The following is a 14,018-nucleotide window of genomic DNA, read 5'->3' on the forward strand; positions in this document are numbered from 1 at the left end:
CGTTATCCATGCATACTCTCTTATCGCTTGACGACATTGAAGTACTTGGCGTTTCCGAATCACATTAAAACGTCCTCTCCTATCTATAAGAGACACAAAATCATTTGCGAGTCATTATTGAAAATCATGAAGATACAAGATACAATACAAATCAAGATATTGTACAAATTTACAAGAATACATGACCACTGCGTTCCGGGCACGCCAAGTACTTCAATGTCGTCATGCGATAAGAGAGTATGCATGGAAAACGTTTGGGTAAAATACTCAAACTGCTTCTAGATACTTGGCTAATTAATTATTGATTTCATATTTAGTTTCGAGTTTTGACAAATTGGGAGTTTTTATGTATTTGGCGTATATATTTTTTCTTTCTTTAAAAACGTTTTTTAAGGATTTTACTTATCTCGGCCAAACAATGTATGCACAAAATGAATTTATTTTGGCCAGAAATCGAGGTAACTTTCGAAATAAAAATCCTGGAAAACAAGTTTCTTGGAGACATTCCTAGATTCGCAGGTATAGAACTTTCTCGCGTCACTTCTTACCGATTCGTGTTCTCCTACAAAAAATTAACAGTACTTACATTTTACTTTTATCTGGGCCAAAAAATGTATGCACAAAATAAATCGTTTGGCCAAAAATCGAGATAATTCCTGTAATCGCAAATATGAAACTTTCTCGCGTCACTTCTTACCGATTTGTGTTCCCCTGTTACTATTTCAAAATTGAACATATGTTCTTACATTTTACTTATCTTGGCCAACCAATGTCTGCACAAAATTAATTTATTTTGGCCAGAAATCGAGGTAACTTTCGAAATGAGTAGAGAGTATAGGCGGGTTCTGGACCACTTTGGGAAGGGGGTAAAATCGGTCCTAACCCAGGTCGGTTCTGGGCCGGCGGGGGTCCTAACCCTATGGAGGGGAGGGTGAGGGGGGAGGTATGACGTCACGGAGGGTATGTTTTATGACCCTGCGGCACTTTTCTATCTTTATTCTAGGGATTATTGTTTAAGATTATGACCCCACCGTCATATCGCTATTTGAGTGCCGACACTCGGCTGCTGGAATGTTTGATATATTATAAAATGTAAAACCAAGGGGTCTACCGCACTTCAAAAAAGTGTACACCTATTGCCGAAAACGGTAATAAGTTCCGCATTTCTGCAGTTATTACTTTTGTTTCCTATATTGCTCAAATATTGCTTTTATTACCGTTATTACTTAAGTATTACCGTTACATTGCCGTTATTGCCAAATATTGTGCATATATTTCCTTATTTCTGAAGCTATTACTTTCTATTTTCAAGAAAAAGGGAGTTAGAAGAGTATGAAAATTTGCATTTTAAATATGAAAGATTTAAAAATTTATTAGTCCTTAGAATGGAGCAAATACAAAATAACATAAAATAAAATATTATAATAACATACATAATAACATAACATATTTTATGTTAAAAAAATATTTCTTTTATAATAACAAACCAAAATTTTTTACATTAAATATTAAAATTAAAGTTATAATTTTTTGAAGTTTTGGTAGGACTTCTTTATTGAAACCCTATCATGTCTTTTGATTTTAAATGGCTCAAATCCTATTAATTCTATTGGGCCATAAAATATAAATTTCTTTTCCACTTCTTGAATATCATCTTCCTTTGGCCATACAAACTCATCTAAATCTTCTCTCAGAAATTTTACAAGGCACTTTTTATCAATTTTCAGAATTCTTCCAATATACCAGCTGGTATCATAAAAAATTGCATAGTACATTTCGGCTTGTAACTTCACTCTCGGATTTTCTCTTGTATTTTCTTCTTCTTCTGTTTCATTTTTAGCTAAGTCCGAAATTTCACTTCCAGTTTCTGAGTATTCTGAGTAAGATTCACTTTCTATTTCTGTTTCATCTATCTCTTCCGTGTCACCCGTGTCTTCCTCATTCACTTCATATTTTTTCTTTAATGTTTTTTTCAAAGGTTTTTTATTGTTTTTAGAACAACCTGTAATGGCTTTTCTCATGTTCATACCTCTTACTCTTAACACTCTGTCTGTTGATAGTCTACCTTTTTTTTCAGCTAACAGCCAACACATACTTGATTTCCTCACTGTTTTTTGTTTGCCATTGCTTAAAGTCATTGTTAAAAAAGTTGAAGAATTTTTTTCAACTTTAGAATAATTTTTGAAGTTTAGAGTATCAAATTTTAATAAGGAATTTATTTCATTTGTGGTCTCAATTATACTTTCAGTATCCGACAAAACTTGTTCGGTGTAAATTGCATTTGCCATATCTTCTTCATTATTGTCAACTTCTTCCAAGTCTTCCTCTAACGTAGAAATTACTGGAATATCTATATTTTCAAGATCAAAATCAATTGTCATCTCTATTTCTTTAGCATCGGTTATTGAATTTAATTTTGCTTTTTCTATTATTGCTTTCAATTCTTCAATCGTAGGATATATTGTGTTATCACAAATGGTACCAGTACCAAGTTTTTGGTTTTTTCGAGGAAACAAAATTGTGTCATCTGCAATGTAGGGAATATTTCCGACTAGATTCAAAACAAGAAGTATAAAGTTTACAAAAAGAGTAAAGCGTTGGGTGCAATTTATATCCATCCTTAAATAGATCCTTCAACTTACCTAGGTCAATACTTATTTCGTTTAGAACTTGTATTCAATTTAATCTTCTTAAAATGTCTCTCAGAGAGTAATTTACGATAGTTGATTGAGTAGTAGTCATTGATCTAGTGTATCGAAATGTTTCCTCGCAAGGCTGACTAGAATAGAGCCAGGGTAATAGTTCACAACTACTTTGACGATTTTTTTCTATCATTACAAGAAGTGAGTGTCCGTTTAGCTCAATGCAATAGTATGCGTTCAGAGTTATAAAATTTTTTGTTAAGCTAAACTTATTTTCTTTCAACCATTGCCTCCAACATCTAAGAAAGAATATGGTATACCATAAATAGTATACTCTGTCACAGACATCTAAACTTTTATCCAAAAAAGCCTTTATTGTGTATCTAACTAGCATTAAGTACTGTCTTGTGGCTTTAGATCCTGGTTGATCTTTTAAGAGTGATATTAAATTTTCTGAACTTAATTTATCAATAGATTTGAAGTTCATTTTATCAGAACCTATAAACAATACCAAAAAATTAAATCAAGAATAAAATCAATCAAGAATAAAATAAATAAAAAAACGACTTACTTTCTAAATATGACTTGTGCAGCAAAATTTAATGTCTCTGTAAAACATATAGAATTTCTTATGGAGACAGTCTCTATAGATAAACAAATGTTTACAACTTACTTTGCTTTTAATAAGACATAATTTTATAATGTTTAGAAATTATTAATTCTGTTATAGATTAATTTTAATGTAAATGAACCCATCGTATTTCAAGATACAGTTCATATTGCAACGAAACTCAAAACAAGATTTTTAAAACCAAATGTATTGTTGCCAATGGGAAAATTTAATGTCTCTGTAAAACATATAGAATTTCTTATGGAGACAGTCTCTATAGATAAACATTTGTTTATTATATTAAATTTTCCCATTGGCAACAATACATTTGGTTTTAAAAATCTTGTTTTGAGTTTCGTTGCAATATGAACTGTATCTTGAAATACGATGGGTTCATTTACATTAAAATTAATCTATAACAGAATTAATAATTTCTAAACATTATAAAATTATGTCTTATTAAAAGCAAAGTAAGTTGTAAACGTACCTTGAAATAAGGGCTATACGGATTTTCTTTATTGGACGGAAGCTGAGCCCATATTCTCATGGCCTTCAAACATCGAGTATCTCCATCTGATGAATATCCAACTATTTCAATATCATTTTCTTCTGCTAGTTTTCTAATAAATTTCCACCTTTTCGTTACTGTCTCACTATTGCCAGTGTTGTCGCTTCCAAAAATAGCTAGCACAAATGGTGGAGACTTAAAGTCTATTAAAGGTTGTGCCATAAAGATGTAAACATTTTTAGCAGCCACGCCTTCATTGAATGCAGTTTCCATATCTTTCAAATTGTTCACCACAAACTTATTGCTTTCCGGAAAACCAGATTTTTTACAAATAGGAAGAACAAATTCTATCAATTTATTAGATGTAGAGTCATATTCTATTCTTTGTAAAATAGATGTTTGATCTTCACTTATAAAGACTTTCATGGGGAAATTTCTTTTTTCCAAAAATGTTTTTAGTTTGTCCATACGAACTTCTCCCTCGATAATTCTTAATTTAGAGGTTTCATTGTTTAGTGAACGATTCAAAGTAGTGATTGACGGAAAAATATTTAAAAAATTTTTTTGTAAAACTTCATAAGTCATTGGTCCTCCGATTAAGAAGATATACAAACTAAATACTTTTAAAGGATTCAAAAATCTATTCAAGTTCTGCTTTTTAGTCATATTTTTGGTCGCAGTCTCATATAACAACTTCATTATGTAGTTGACATCCTTATTACATGAGGCAACAAGTTCACTACTACAAAAGGTTTGTTTGAGTTCCTTCGAGTTTTCAATTGCTTTAGAAACTTTTTGAATAATTTCGTAAAAATCAGTAATTTTTGATTGAGTGGTATCAAAAACTTGACGCTGTCTGAATAGCCTTTCTCTCCTAGAATATTTATCGCTTTTCCATTTAGATTTCTAAGGCTCTGAACTAACTGCAAAACTACTGGCCTCGTCAGCAGTTTTGCGTTGAACAAAAAAAGCATCTTCAGTAACATCTCTAATTATAATCGGAACTTCTTGAATAGTTGTTTTATTGATATCATTTGGAGGATCAGCAAACTCATTAGGAAAAGATTTGGAAAAAGATGATTCTTCTGGTACATAGAAACTTGTACTTGCAACATTTGTCCTGTCATTTATATATAAGATATTACTACCACTATTTGTACTAGACTCAGCAGTTGAGCCTTGAGTTAGGTCAATCAAAATATTACTACTACTTATAGATCCAGTTTCGGCATCTGTTTGGGTTAAAGTGATTAAAGTATTACTATCACTTGTGTTAGGATTACAATTAGTAGATTCTGTTTGCAGTTTTGACTGAAGGAAACTCAAAATAGAAGTATTCTTTACTTGATTTTTAATTTTTTTTAAATTATTGTTGATTTGGTTGTTGGCCTCTGCACTTCTTCTTTTATTTTTGCTGTTAAAATGACTGACAAAAATGTGCATTAAAATTTGACAAAACCCGTTTACTACCGTATTTTGTACTCACGCAATACACTTTAGATTTTTTTGTCACAGTATAAGCAACTTATTTCAACAGTGGTGTCCGATATAACTGTAAAATTGATTTTTATAATTTCTGTGTCCATTTTTTCAAATAGATCTTTCAAACGCTCTATTTCTATTTCCGCTAATCGTTTTTCCTTAAGTTCTATTTCACAAAAAGATTTAATGTATTTTACTGCCAGTTTTTTAATGTGCTCTAGACAAGATTCTTTTAGTGACTTCTTATCTGAATTCCTTTTCCTGTTTGTATCAATTGAATTTGTTTGTTTGTTTATATCGAGCTCATTTGTTGAACAATTTGATGTATTCGATGTATTTGATGTATGTAAGGATGTATTCGCTAAAGTAGCTCTTTTTTGTATGGTTTTCTCAAGTTTCTCCGTTTGTTCTTTGTTATGATTTGCCAATGCTTCCAACAACACTAAATGTCCCATTGGAATTTTAAAAATATCTGGATTATTAGCATAAATTCCATAAAATAATTCTTTCTGATCTTGATGAATAAGTTTTTGCAAATCTGATCTTGCAAAGGTTTCCAACTGGTTCACTTTTGTTTCAAAACCAAAGGATAGTGAAGCCAATGAAATTAAATTGTCATAACCAGCAGCATTTAACAAATGTATTAAGTATTTTGGAAACTTGCAAGGAAGTTTATCAAGAATTTCTGTTATCTCATCTCCAGTTTTTAGAAAATCTACAACAAATTATTATTTTTATAAAACCACATACATTTTTACATTATTATCTTTAAACAATACATAATGAAATTTTACATATCTATTATGGCACTAAATTTTGTTTATGTTAGATAGAATTAAAGTACAGCGAAATCAGTGAATGTATATATTTACTAATCAAAACATGGACGTAGGATAAGATATTTTCTTGGACGAGGGGAGTGAAGCCTGAGAAGTGAGGAGAAAATTCATTGCATCCATCTTGTTTGAGCAGATTTTGCGTATATATAACACACGATATATTCCTGGATATATTTATTTTCCTGTCTCGTTAACATGATTTTAACCGAGTTATCACTGTAATTTAAGGTTATGTATTCCGTTAGTAAATATGTAATCTTATCATGTGATTAACTGTTACTATCTTGATTGATTATATTTTTCCTTTTCTCTTTGGCTTCAACCCTGCGGAAATATGCAGTTATTCGCCCATGAGTTAAAGCATACACATACTACGGACCTAGAATAACCTATTTAACCTTAAACAATATTTAAATTAATGCATTGCGTTATTATTTTAGGTTCGTATTATGTGTTTGCTTTGACTAGTAAATGTATACATTCATGGAGATCACCTTTTTTACTATGACATTTATACTATATAAGCGTAAAATATGGTTAAATATTAAAATAATATCTGATTATTTACCCATTTTGACAAAGAACACCAAACTCTTACTACTGATCTTACTACTGAAACTGAACTGAACTCACTTATTTGAACTCAATTTATCAAGAAATTAAGCACAGTTGCAAACTGTAGTAAGCACAGAAATGATAGTGAGGATATTTTCGTGCTTGTTTAGCTATTTCTGTTGTATTGCTTATTTATTTCCTGTGTATTTCCTCTATTGCTGCTTTATTATACACTATTATTTTTTATTTCCGTCTATTGCCTACTATTGCTTTATTGCCCAATATTGTCGCTTATTTCCCAATATTGTGTAGTTATTTCCTTGTTATTGTTATGTATTGCTCAAAATTTGTACACTTATTGCCGAGTGCGGTAGACCCCTTGTGTAAAACATTCCAGCGGATAAGCTAAATTGAGTGCAAATTTCAAACCTTATCGTAATCTGCGTGGTTCAGGTGATTGAGTGAGTGGTTATAAGGGTGACCCGCCCCTGGTTCGATCCTGACATAGGTAAGTCATTTTTACATTATATCTTATCGTCTAGACGTTTATCGCGATTGGTGCCGGACCTAGAATGGCATCTTAACGTACTCGATAGCACGAAAACCATTTTTTATCTAAATCCTAAACTTTCTTTCTATCGGAAAATACAAAGGCGATATAGACTCGCTTGCTGTTGGAAGTTTATTACCTGGGATCCCAAATATTAACAACAAATCCTCTCCTCACCAAGTTCCTTCTCCCACAAATTTTGAAACCAATCACTTTTCGCGCAAAGTCTCCACCCTTGCCTCTAGCAAATCGCTAGCCCTACTCTTATTTTTTCCCCCATCATCCTAAAATTAGCTTCCTTCTTCCAAGATATTTCCAAAACGAGCATTCCGAATTTAGAAGCTTGAGAAAGAAGTTCTGTATAAATCGCAGAGTGATAAAGTGTTTGAAGAAATGGCACGACCTCGAAGGAATTTCAACCTCGATTTTGATTTTGATGATGACGACGACATCGATATGGAGAACCGGGCCGCCCGCGATCGTCTTTTAATGGACAGCGATGAGGAAAGCGTTACATCAGATGAGAGTGGGTGCATTAGCGATAGCAGTCACGTACAGTCCATCACCAGAGAAGTGTCAGATGTCCAAAGAGAGGCCCTTTCTCCACGAACCATCATATGTGCAATATATTGTCACTATACATCATAATATAGATAATGCTCACTTATGCATGTCGTGTGCGATCAATCCAAGAGAAGTAAACCCAGGATCTCCAGTGTATGTTATGCGAGTACATGAAGTAGACACCTGGGATGGAATACGCGGTCTCTGGTGCATATCTTGCAGAGCTACACTATATATGATTTTCTCACGCTACATGTGTCCAATATGCACGTAGTAAAACATTGCACGTTACCCTGTACCATCATGTAAGTATAATTAATGTAATATTAAGTAAAATTGCATATTACGAAAAAGTCGATCTTAGTCTTCAATTTATAATATTTATTTTACAGAAGGATTGCCGCCGCAGTTCTCCTCCGCCACAGGTCACCAACAAAGAAGATGAAGATTAATATAAAAAATATAAAAAAACATTCAAAATATATACAGATGTGATAAAAATAAAAGAACATATATATATATATATATATAAATTAACAATTTTATTCCTCATCGCCTCTTCCGTTCCTTTGTATGATTTCAAGAACTTAATTTTGCACCTTGCTATACTCATGATCGTGATTTCATACGTATAAAGTTAAACTATTATATTCAACAATAGTTAGTTCGATAACAAAACTGTAATTTAAAAACTTTTTCTCTCATTTTTCACATAATCTCCACCCACGTCACCTCTAGCCGATCGCTTTACGCGATGTCTCCCCTCCACCATCCGAAAACTCAAATTTGAAACTAATCTCTTTGCCGCGCCCCCACCCACGCCTCCAACCAATCGCTTTACGCGATGTCTCCATCCATAAAATTCTAAATTTGCGGTAAACTCCTCCTCCCAAGACATTTCCCTAATATAAAAGAATAAGGACTTCGAGTAAAGTTCTTTGTATGAAAAAATCTGCGTGAAAAGTGGTGTCTAAATAGCGTCTCAAAGTGGAACTCTATCAAATCGAAGATGTTGTGGCAGAATCATCGCGAGTGACAACGTTCGGCGAATATTTCACATGGGTGCAGCGATATGATGAGTGCATCGAAAAATTAAAGAAACAATGTCGTGCTAAGCGTCCACGGCTATCTCTAGGACGCAATCACTCGTTAGTGGCTCGAATCGCGCAGCTCGAGGGATTGAAGAAGGAATTGGAAACACGTTTTATATATGTCGGTGGCGGTAACCACACACAGCCTTCCAACACAAAACTCTCTTGGCGAGAGATTGATACCGCGTTCAAAAACCGTGTCCTGACCGGTGCGGTGATCAACGTGGATTACATCGACCCGCGACGATTCTTGGAGGACGCTCGTGATGTAGTGCTAGAGCATGTGCGCAACGCTATTGATAGACACAACAGCGTAAAAGTGAACACCATGTTCAATGGGGAGTTCGTGGCGGGTGAGAAGACCGCCAATAAAAGTATAAACACGAGAAATAGTGAACTCTTTAAGACATCGGATTTGCAAGAGTGGTTCACGCAATACGTGATCGAACCCACCCTGGCGTCTCTCGAGGAGTTCCAGGAGCGCGATAGCGGGTGGGCATTGTCGCGTATATTGAACTTGACCATCAACGTGAACAGACACAATCCGATTCACGCTGGATGTCACATTAAATTACCGGAGAAGATAAAGCTGAAGAAGGCTGTGGTGAACGTGCAATCGATGGACAATGCATGTTTCGCGTGGGCGGTGGTCGCCGCTCTTCATCCTGCGGAAGAACACGTAGATAGACCATCTTCCTATTCGCATTATACAACGGTGTTGAATCTCAAGGGCATAGAGTTTCCAGTATCGCTGAAGCAAATACAAAAATTCGAGCTTCTGAACGACATCTCGGTAAACGTACATGCCATCCAGGAGAAGAAGAAGGAAGAGAAAAAACAATCGTACCGATACGACTCGCCGATGAGAAGAAGTGCAAGCATGTGAACCTGCTGTACATGCAGGATCCGCAGGACAACGTGGGACATTTCGCATGCATCAAGAATCTGTCTCGGCTGATGAGCTCACAACTTAGCAGCAATAAACGAAAAAAATACATTTGTAATCGGTAAGTAGCGTTATTATTATACCTTTATATATATATATATATATATATATATATATATATATAATAAAAACCTATACATTGCTAGAATAAATTAAGTAACAAATCCTTCCATTCTTGCAGATGTCTACATTATTTCCATACCAACGAGAAATTGGAGGTCCACACTGTTGATTGCCAACGGATGAATGACTGCGCCATCATTCTGCCAAATCAGGACAACAAGTGGCTAAGTTTCATCAACTACAACAGGAAGGAGCGAATACCGTTCGTCGTGTACGCTGATCTGGAATGTATCCCGCAGAAGACGGAGGAGGACGACCCGAAGCTGTGTGTACCAGTGTCACCAGGTATCCAGCATCGGGTATTACGTGCGATGTAATTATGACGAGTCGTTATCCGGATACCGATCCCGTCGCGATACCAATTGTATAGCATGGTTCGTCAAACAACTAAAAGATTTAGCGCATCGCGTGAAATCAATTCTATCGAGAAATGTCTCCATGGTAGAATTAACACGAGACGAGCGTGAAAAGTATAATAGCGCAACGCATTGCCATATCTGTGAGAAACCATTCGCATTGGATGACACGAGGGTTCGCGATCATTGTCATCTCACCGGTCGGTACAGAGGTCCCGCGCACGCGAATTGTAACTTAAATTATAAAGATTCTTATACCATTCCGATAGTGTTTTATAATTTATCCGGCTACGACTCACATTTTATAATTAAGGAATTAGCTACCGCGTTCGAGGGCGCTATCGACCTATTGCCGATAAACAAAGAAAAATATATTTCCTTTACAAAACACGTTAACGAGTCAGATGACAAAAAATGGCGTAACCATGTGCAATTGCGGTTCATCGATTCGTTAAGATTTCTAAATAGCAGTCTCGATAAATTGTCATCATTTCTCAGTAAAGATAAACTTAGAATCGTACAATCAGAATTTGCGCACCTCTCTACCGACGATTTCGATTTACTTACGCGAAAGGGCGTGTTCCCGTACGAGTACGTGGATTGCACCGAAAAGTTGGAGGATACTCGCCTACCACCGCGTGAATCGTTTTATAGTTCGCTAACCGGTAATACGGTATCCGAGAGCGATTACGCGCACGCCGTCAACGTGTGGCAACGGTTCGCCATTCGAACGCACGGCGAGTACAGCGATTTATATTTAAAAACGGATGTCATGTTGTTGGCCGACGTATTCGAGAATTTTCGCGATAGTTGCATCAACAGCTACGGTCTTGATCCTGCGTATTATTATACTTTGCCCGGTTTTACATGGGACGCGATGCTCAAACATATGCGTATAAATTTTGAACTCCTTACCGATATCGATATAGTCATGTTCGTAGAACGCGGTATACGCGGCGGCCTGAGCCAATGTTCGCACAGGTATGCGCAAGCTAACAATAAGTACATGCAGTCGTACGACCCATCGAAACCTTCATCTTATTTACTGTACTTTGATGTTAATAATTTATACGGATAGGCAATGTGTCAGCCACTGCCCTATGCCGATTTTCGATGGGTCGACAACATTTCCAATTTCAACGTGAACGCTGTCACTCCCGATTCGCCAAAAGGATACGTACTCGAAGTCGATCTTGAGTATCCGCGACATCTCCATGACGCGCACGCTAACCTACCGTTTTGTCCGACGCGCGATAAGCCGCCAGGCAAACGGCAGGATAAGTTGCTCGCAACTTTATACGATAAGAAGCGGTACGTCATCCACTACCGCAATCTACAACAGTGTACGCGTCACGGTCTTCGCGTCACAAAAATTCATCATATATTAGAATTCACGCAATCTCCATGGCTCCGCGAGTACATCGAACTGAACACGCGATTTAGGGCAGCAGCTAAAAATGATTTCGAGAAAAATTTATATAAACTAATGAATAACGCGGTATTCGGAAAAACCATGGAGAACGTGCGCAATCATATTGATGTAAAGCTGTTAACGAAATGGAACGGAAGGTACGGCGCGGAGGCAATGATCGCGAAACCGAATTTCCATAGTCGCAGCGTCTTTTCGGAAAACCTGGTCGCGATCGAAATGCGTAAGCTCGAGGTGAAATTCAACAAACCGATCTACGTGGGTATGTGCATCCTCGACATATCCAAGGTCTGTTTGTACGAGTTTCATCACGAGTACATGTTACCTCTTTATCCTGATAAATGCAAAGTTGTGTACACGGATATCGATAGTTTAATTTACCATATCGAATGTGATGATGTATACGAGCAAATGAAACGCGACATTCCGAGATTTGACACGAGCGATTACGCGTCCGACAACATATATAATATTCCGCTCATGAACAAAAAATTACCAGGTTTAATGAAAGACGAGAACAACGACGCGATAATAACCGAATTCGTTAGACTTAGAGCGAAAATGTATGCTTTGAAGGTAGACGGTAAAAAAGATACCAAAAAGGCGAAAGGTGTTAAGACCAATGTAGTCGCACGAACAATAACGTTCGACGATTACATGCGATGTTTGAAAGACCGCATAGAAATGACTCGAGATCAATCCCGTATACAGTCAAAACTGCATAACGTGTACACCGTTCGCGAGACGAAAATCGCTCTGAGTCCGCATGACGATAAACGATACATTGTACCCAAGTCTGCAAACACCTTACCGTGAGGACACTACCGCGTACCGTTATAAAATATGTATCATAGGATAATAATAAAGAGTTGTATTTCATATATATCATTGTATTTTCTTATATTTTCATATATTGTATACATCATATTGTTATATATTCTTATGTTTGTGAAGAAAGAAATAAATGTATTAAACAGCATTGTCCTTGTGTATCCATGAATTGTGCGATCCATCGAATCCCAACCACTTCACGTAGACCTCGTCACCTCTTCTGCGCAGTACTTTCTCCACGAGATACACGTCCGGATACCTCGCGCGATGCAACTCGTGCTCATAGAACGCTCCAGAGATAGATTTTCCACGATAATCCTCGAGTATATAGGTCACGGGATTGGTATGTTGCACTTTGATGATCTTAAACACCTCGGTGGTCCAATTTGGTGTGTAACCCTTTTCAAAGACCGTCTTGTACTTGCTGACGCGTACCGAGTCGCCTACTTTGAACCTGGCTGGACCCGCTATCTTTATCGCGCTGTACACTGTACTCAAGAGTCTCTCAGCGATCACAGGGGTTACGTCGACGGGTCGCATGCCGATCGTTCGATGTTTTCGGGTATTGTAATCCTTGACGAGCCGCGGTAGCGCGTCGACCCATTTGTAATTTCCGTTGAGCGTAAACATCTTCCACATGTTATTCTTCAACGTTCGGTTGAATCGCTCGACGACCGAAACTTTCAAGGTTGAATACGTGGAGTAGTAATTGATGTCATTATATTGCACGTCTCGTTCTCGATGATAATATTGTAGTCATGCTTGTCATGCCTAACATCACAACGTTTAGCGTCTAATAAATTTGATATTTGGCGCCCTCCGCCATCTTATCCCTAGGATAACTTCCTCTTATCTTCATATTGTTTCGTTGTGCCGAAGCATCGTTACGTATTTCGTTTAGTCCTGCAAAGAATATTACTTTTCTGGCATAATTATCGTATTCTGGTTTATGATGCCACATCATTCCAAGAAGAAACGATCTAGGTCACGATCTAGCGACGATCGTCGACATAAGCGACAGCGGGAAGAGCTTAATCTTATACAACGTAGGTTAGATAACCTAACACAGGTTATGGAGACGTTGGTACATGTTCAACCGGAACAGAAACTACATGATCATTTTACCGATGTTGCAATTGATGATGCTCAGGTCATTGGTAAGTTTAGTCTGAGTGCATTCCCAAAAAGGGAACTTGCTTTTAGGTTAAATCTCAATGATTCCATACGAATCTTGAGAGTCAGGGTCCACACGACGCTGACAGGGTAAATTTTGTGGATGGTTCAACAAGAACCGAGCAGCCACATATCACACAATAAGTGTTACCCTTTTCTTTCGCTCAATGTCCCTGATTCTATACGAATCTTGTGACTCAGTGTCCACACGACACTGACAGAGTACTTTTGTGAAATGTTTCTCAACAAGAACTGTTTTTCGCAAAATACATAACAAATGTTATCCGATTCTTTTCTTTCGTTATTCCTTTTTTCTTGG

The 14,018-nt window shown here is 36.5% G+C and overlaps 1 protein-coding gene across 1 annotated transcript; it reads left to right on the forward strand.

Moving 5' to 3' along the window:
* The first annotated feature begins 11,347 nt into the window (after positions 1-11,347).
* Positions 11,348-12,602, forward strand: LOC113562472. Its single transcript, XM_026972054.1, has one exon. It carries the CDS (start codon positions 11,348-11,350, stop codon positions 12,509-12,511), a length of 1,164 nt encoding a protein of 387 aa, XP_026827855.1. The 3' UTR covers positions 12,512-12,602.
* Positions 12,603-14,018: the final 1,416 nt, after the last annotated feature.

The sequence above is a fragment of the Ooceraea biroi genome, chromosome 8 (genome assembly GCF_003672135.1).
Source record: "Ooceraea biroi isolate clonal line C1 chromosome 8, Obir_v5.4, whole genome shotgun sequence".
In the NCBI taxonomy this organism is placed as follows: Eukaryota; Metazoa; Arthropoda; class Insecta; order Hymenoptera; family Formicidae; genus Ooceraea; species Ooceraea biroi.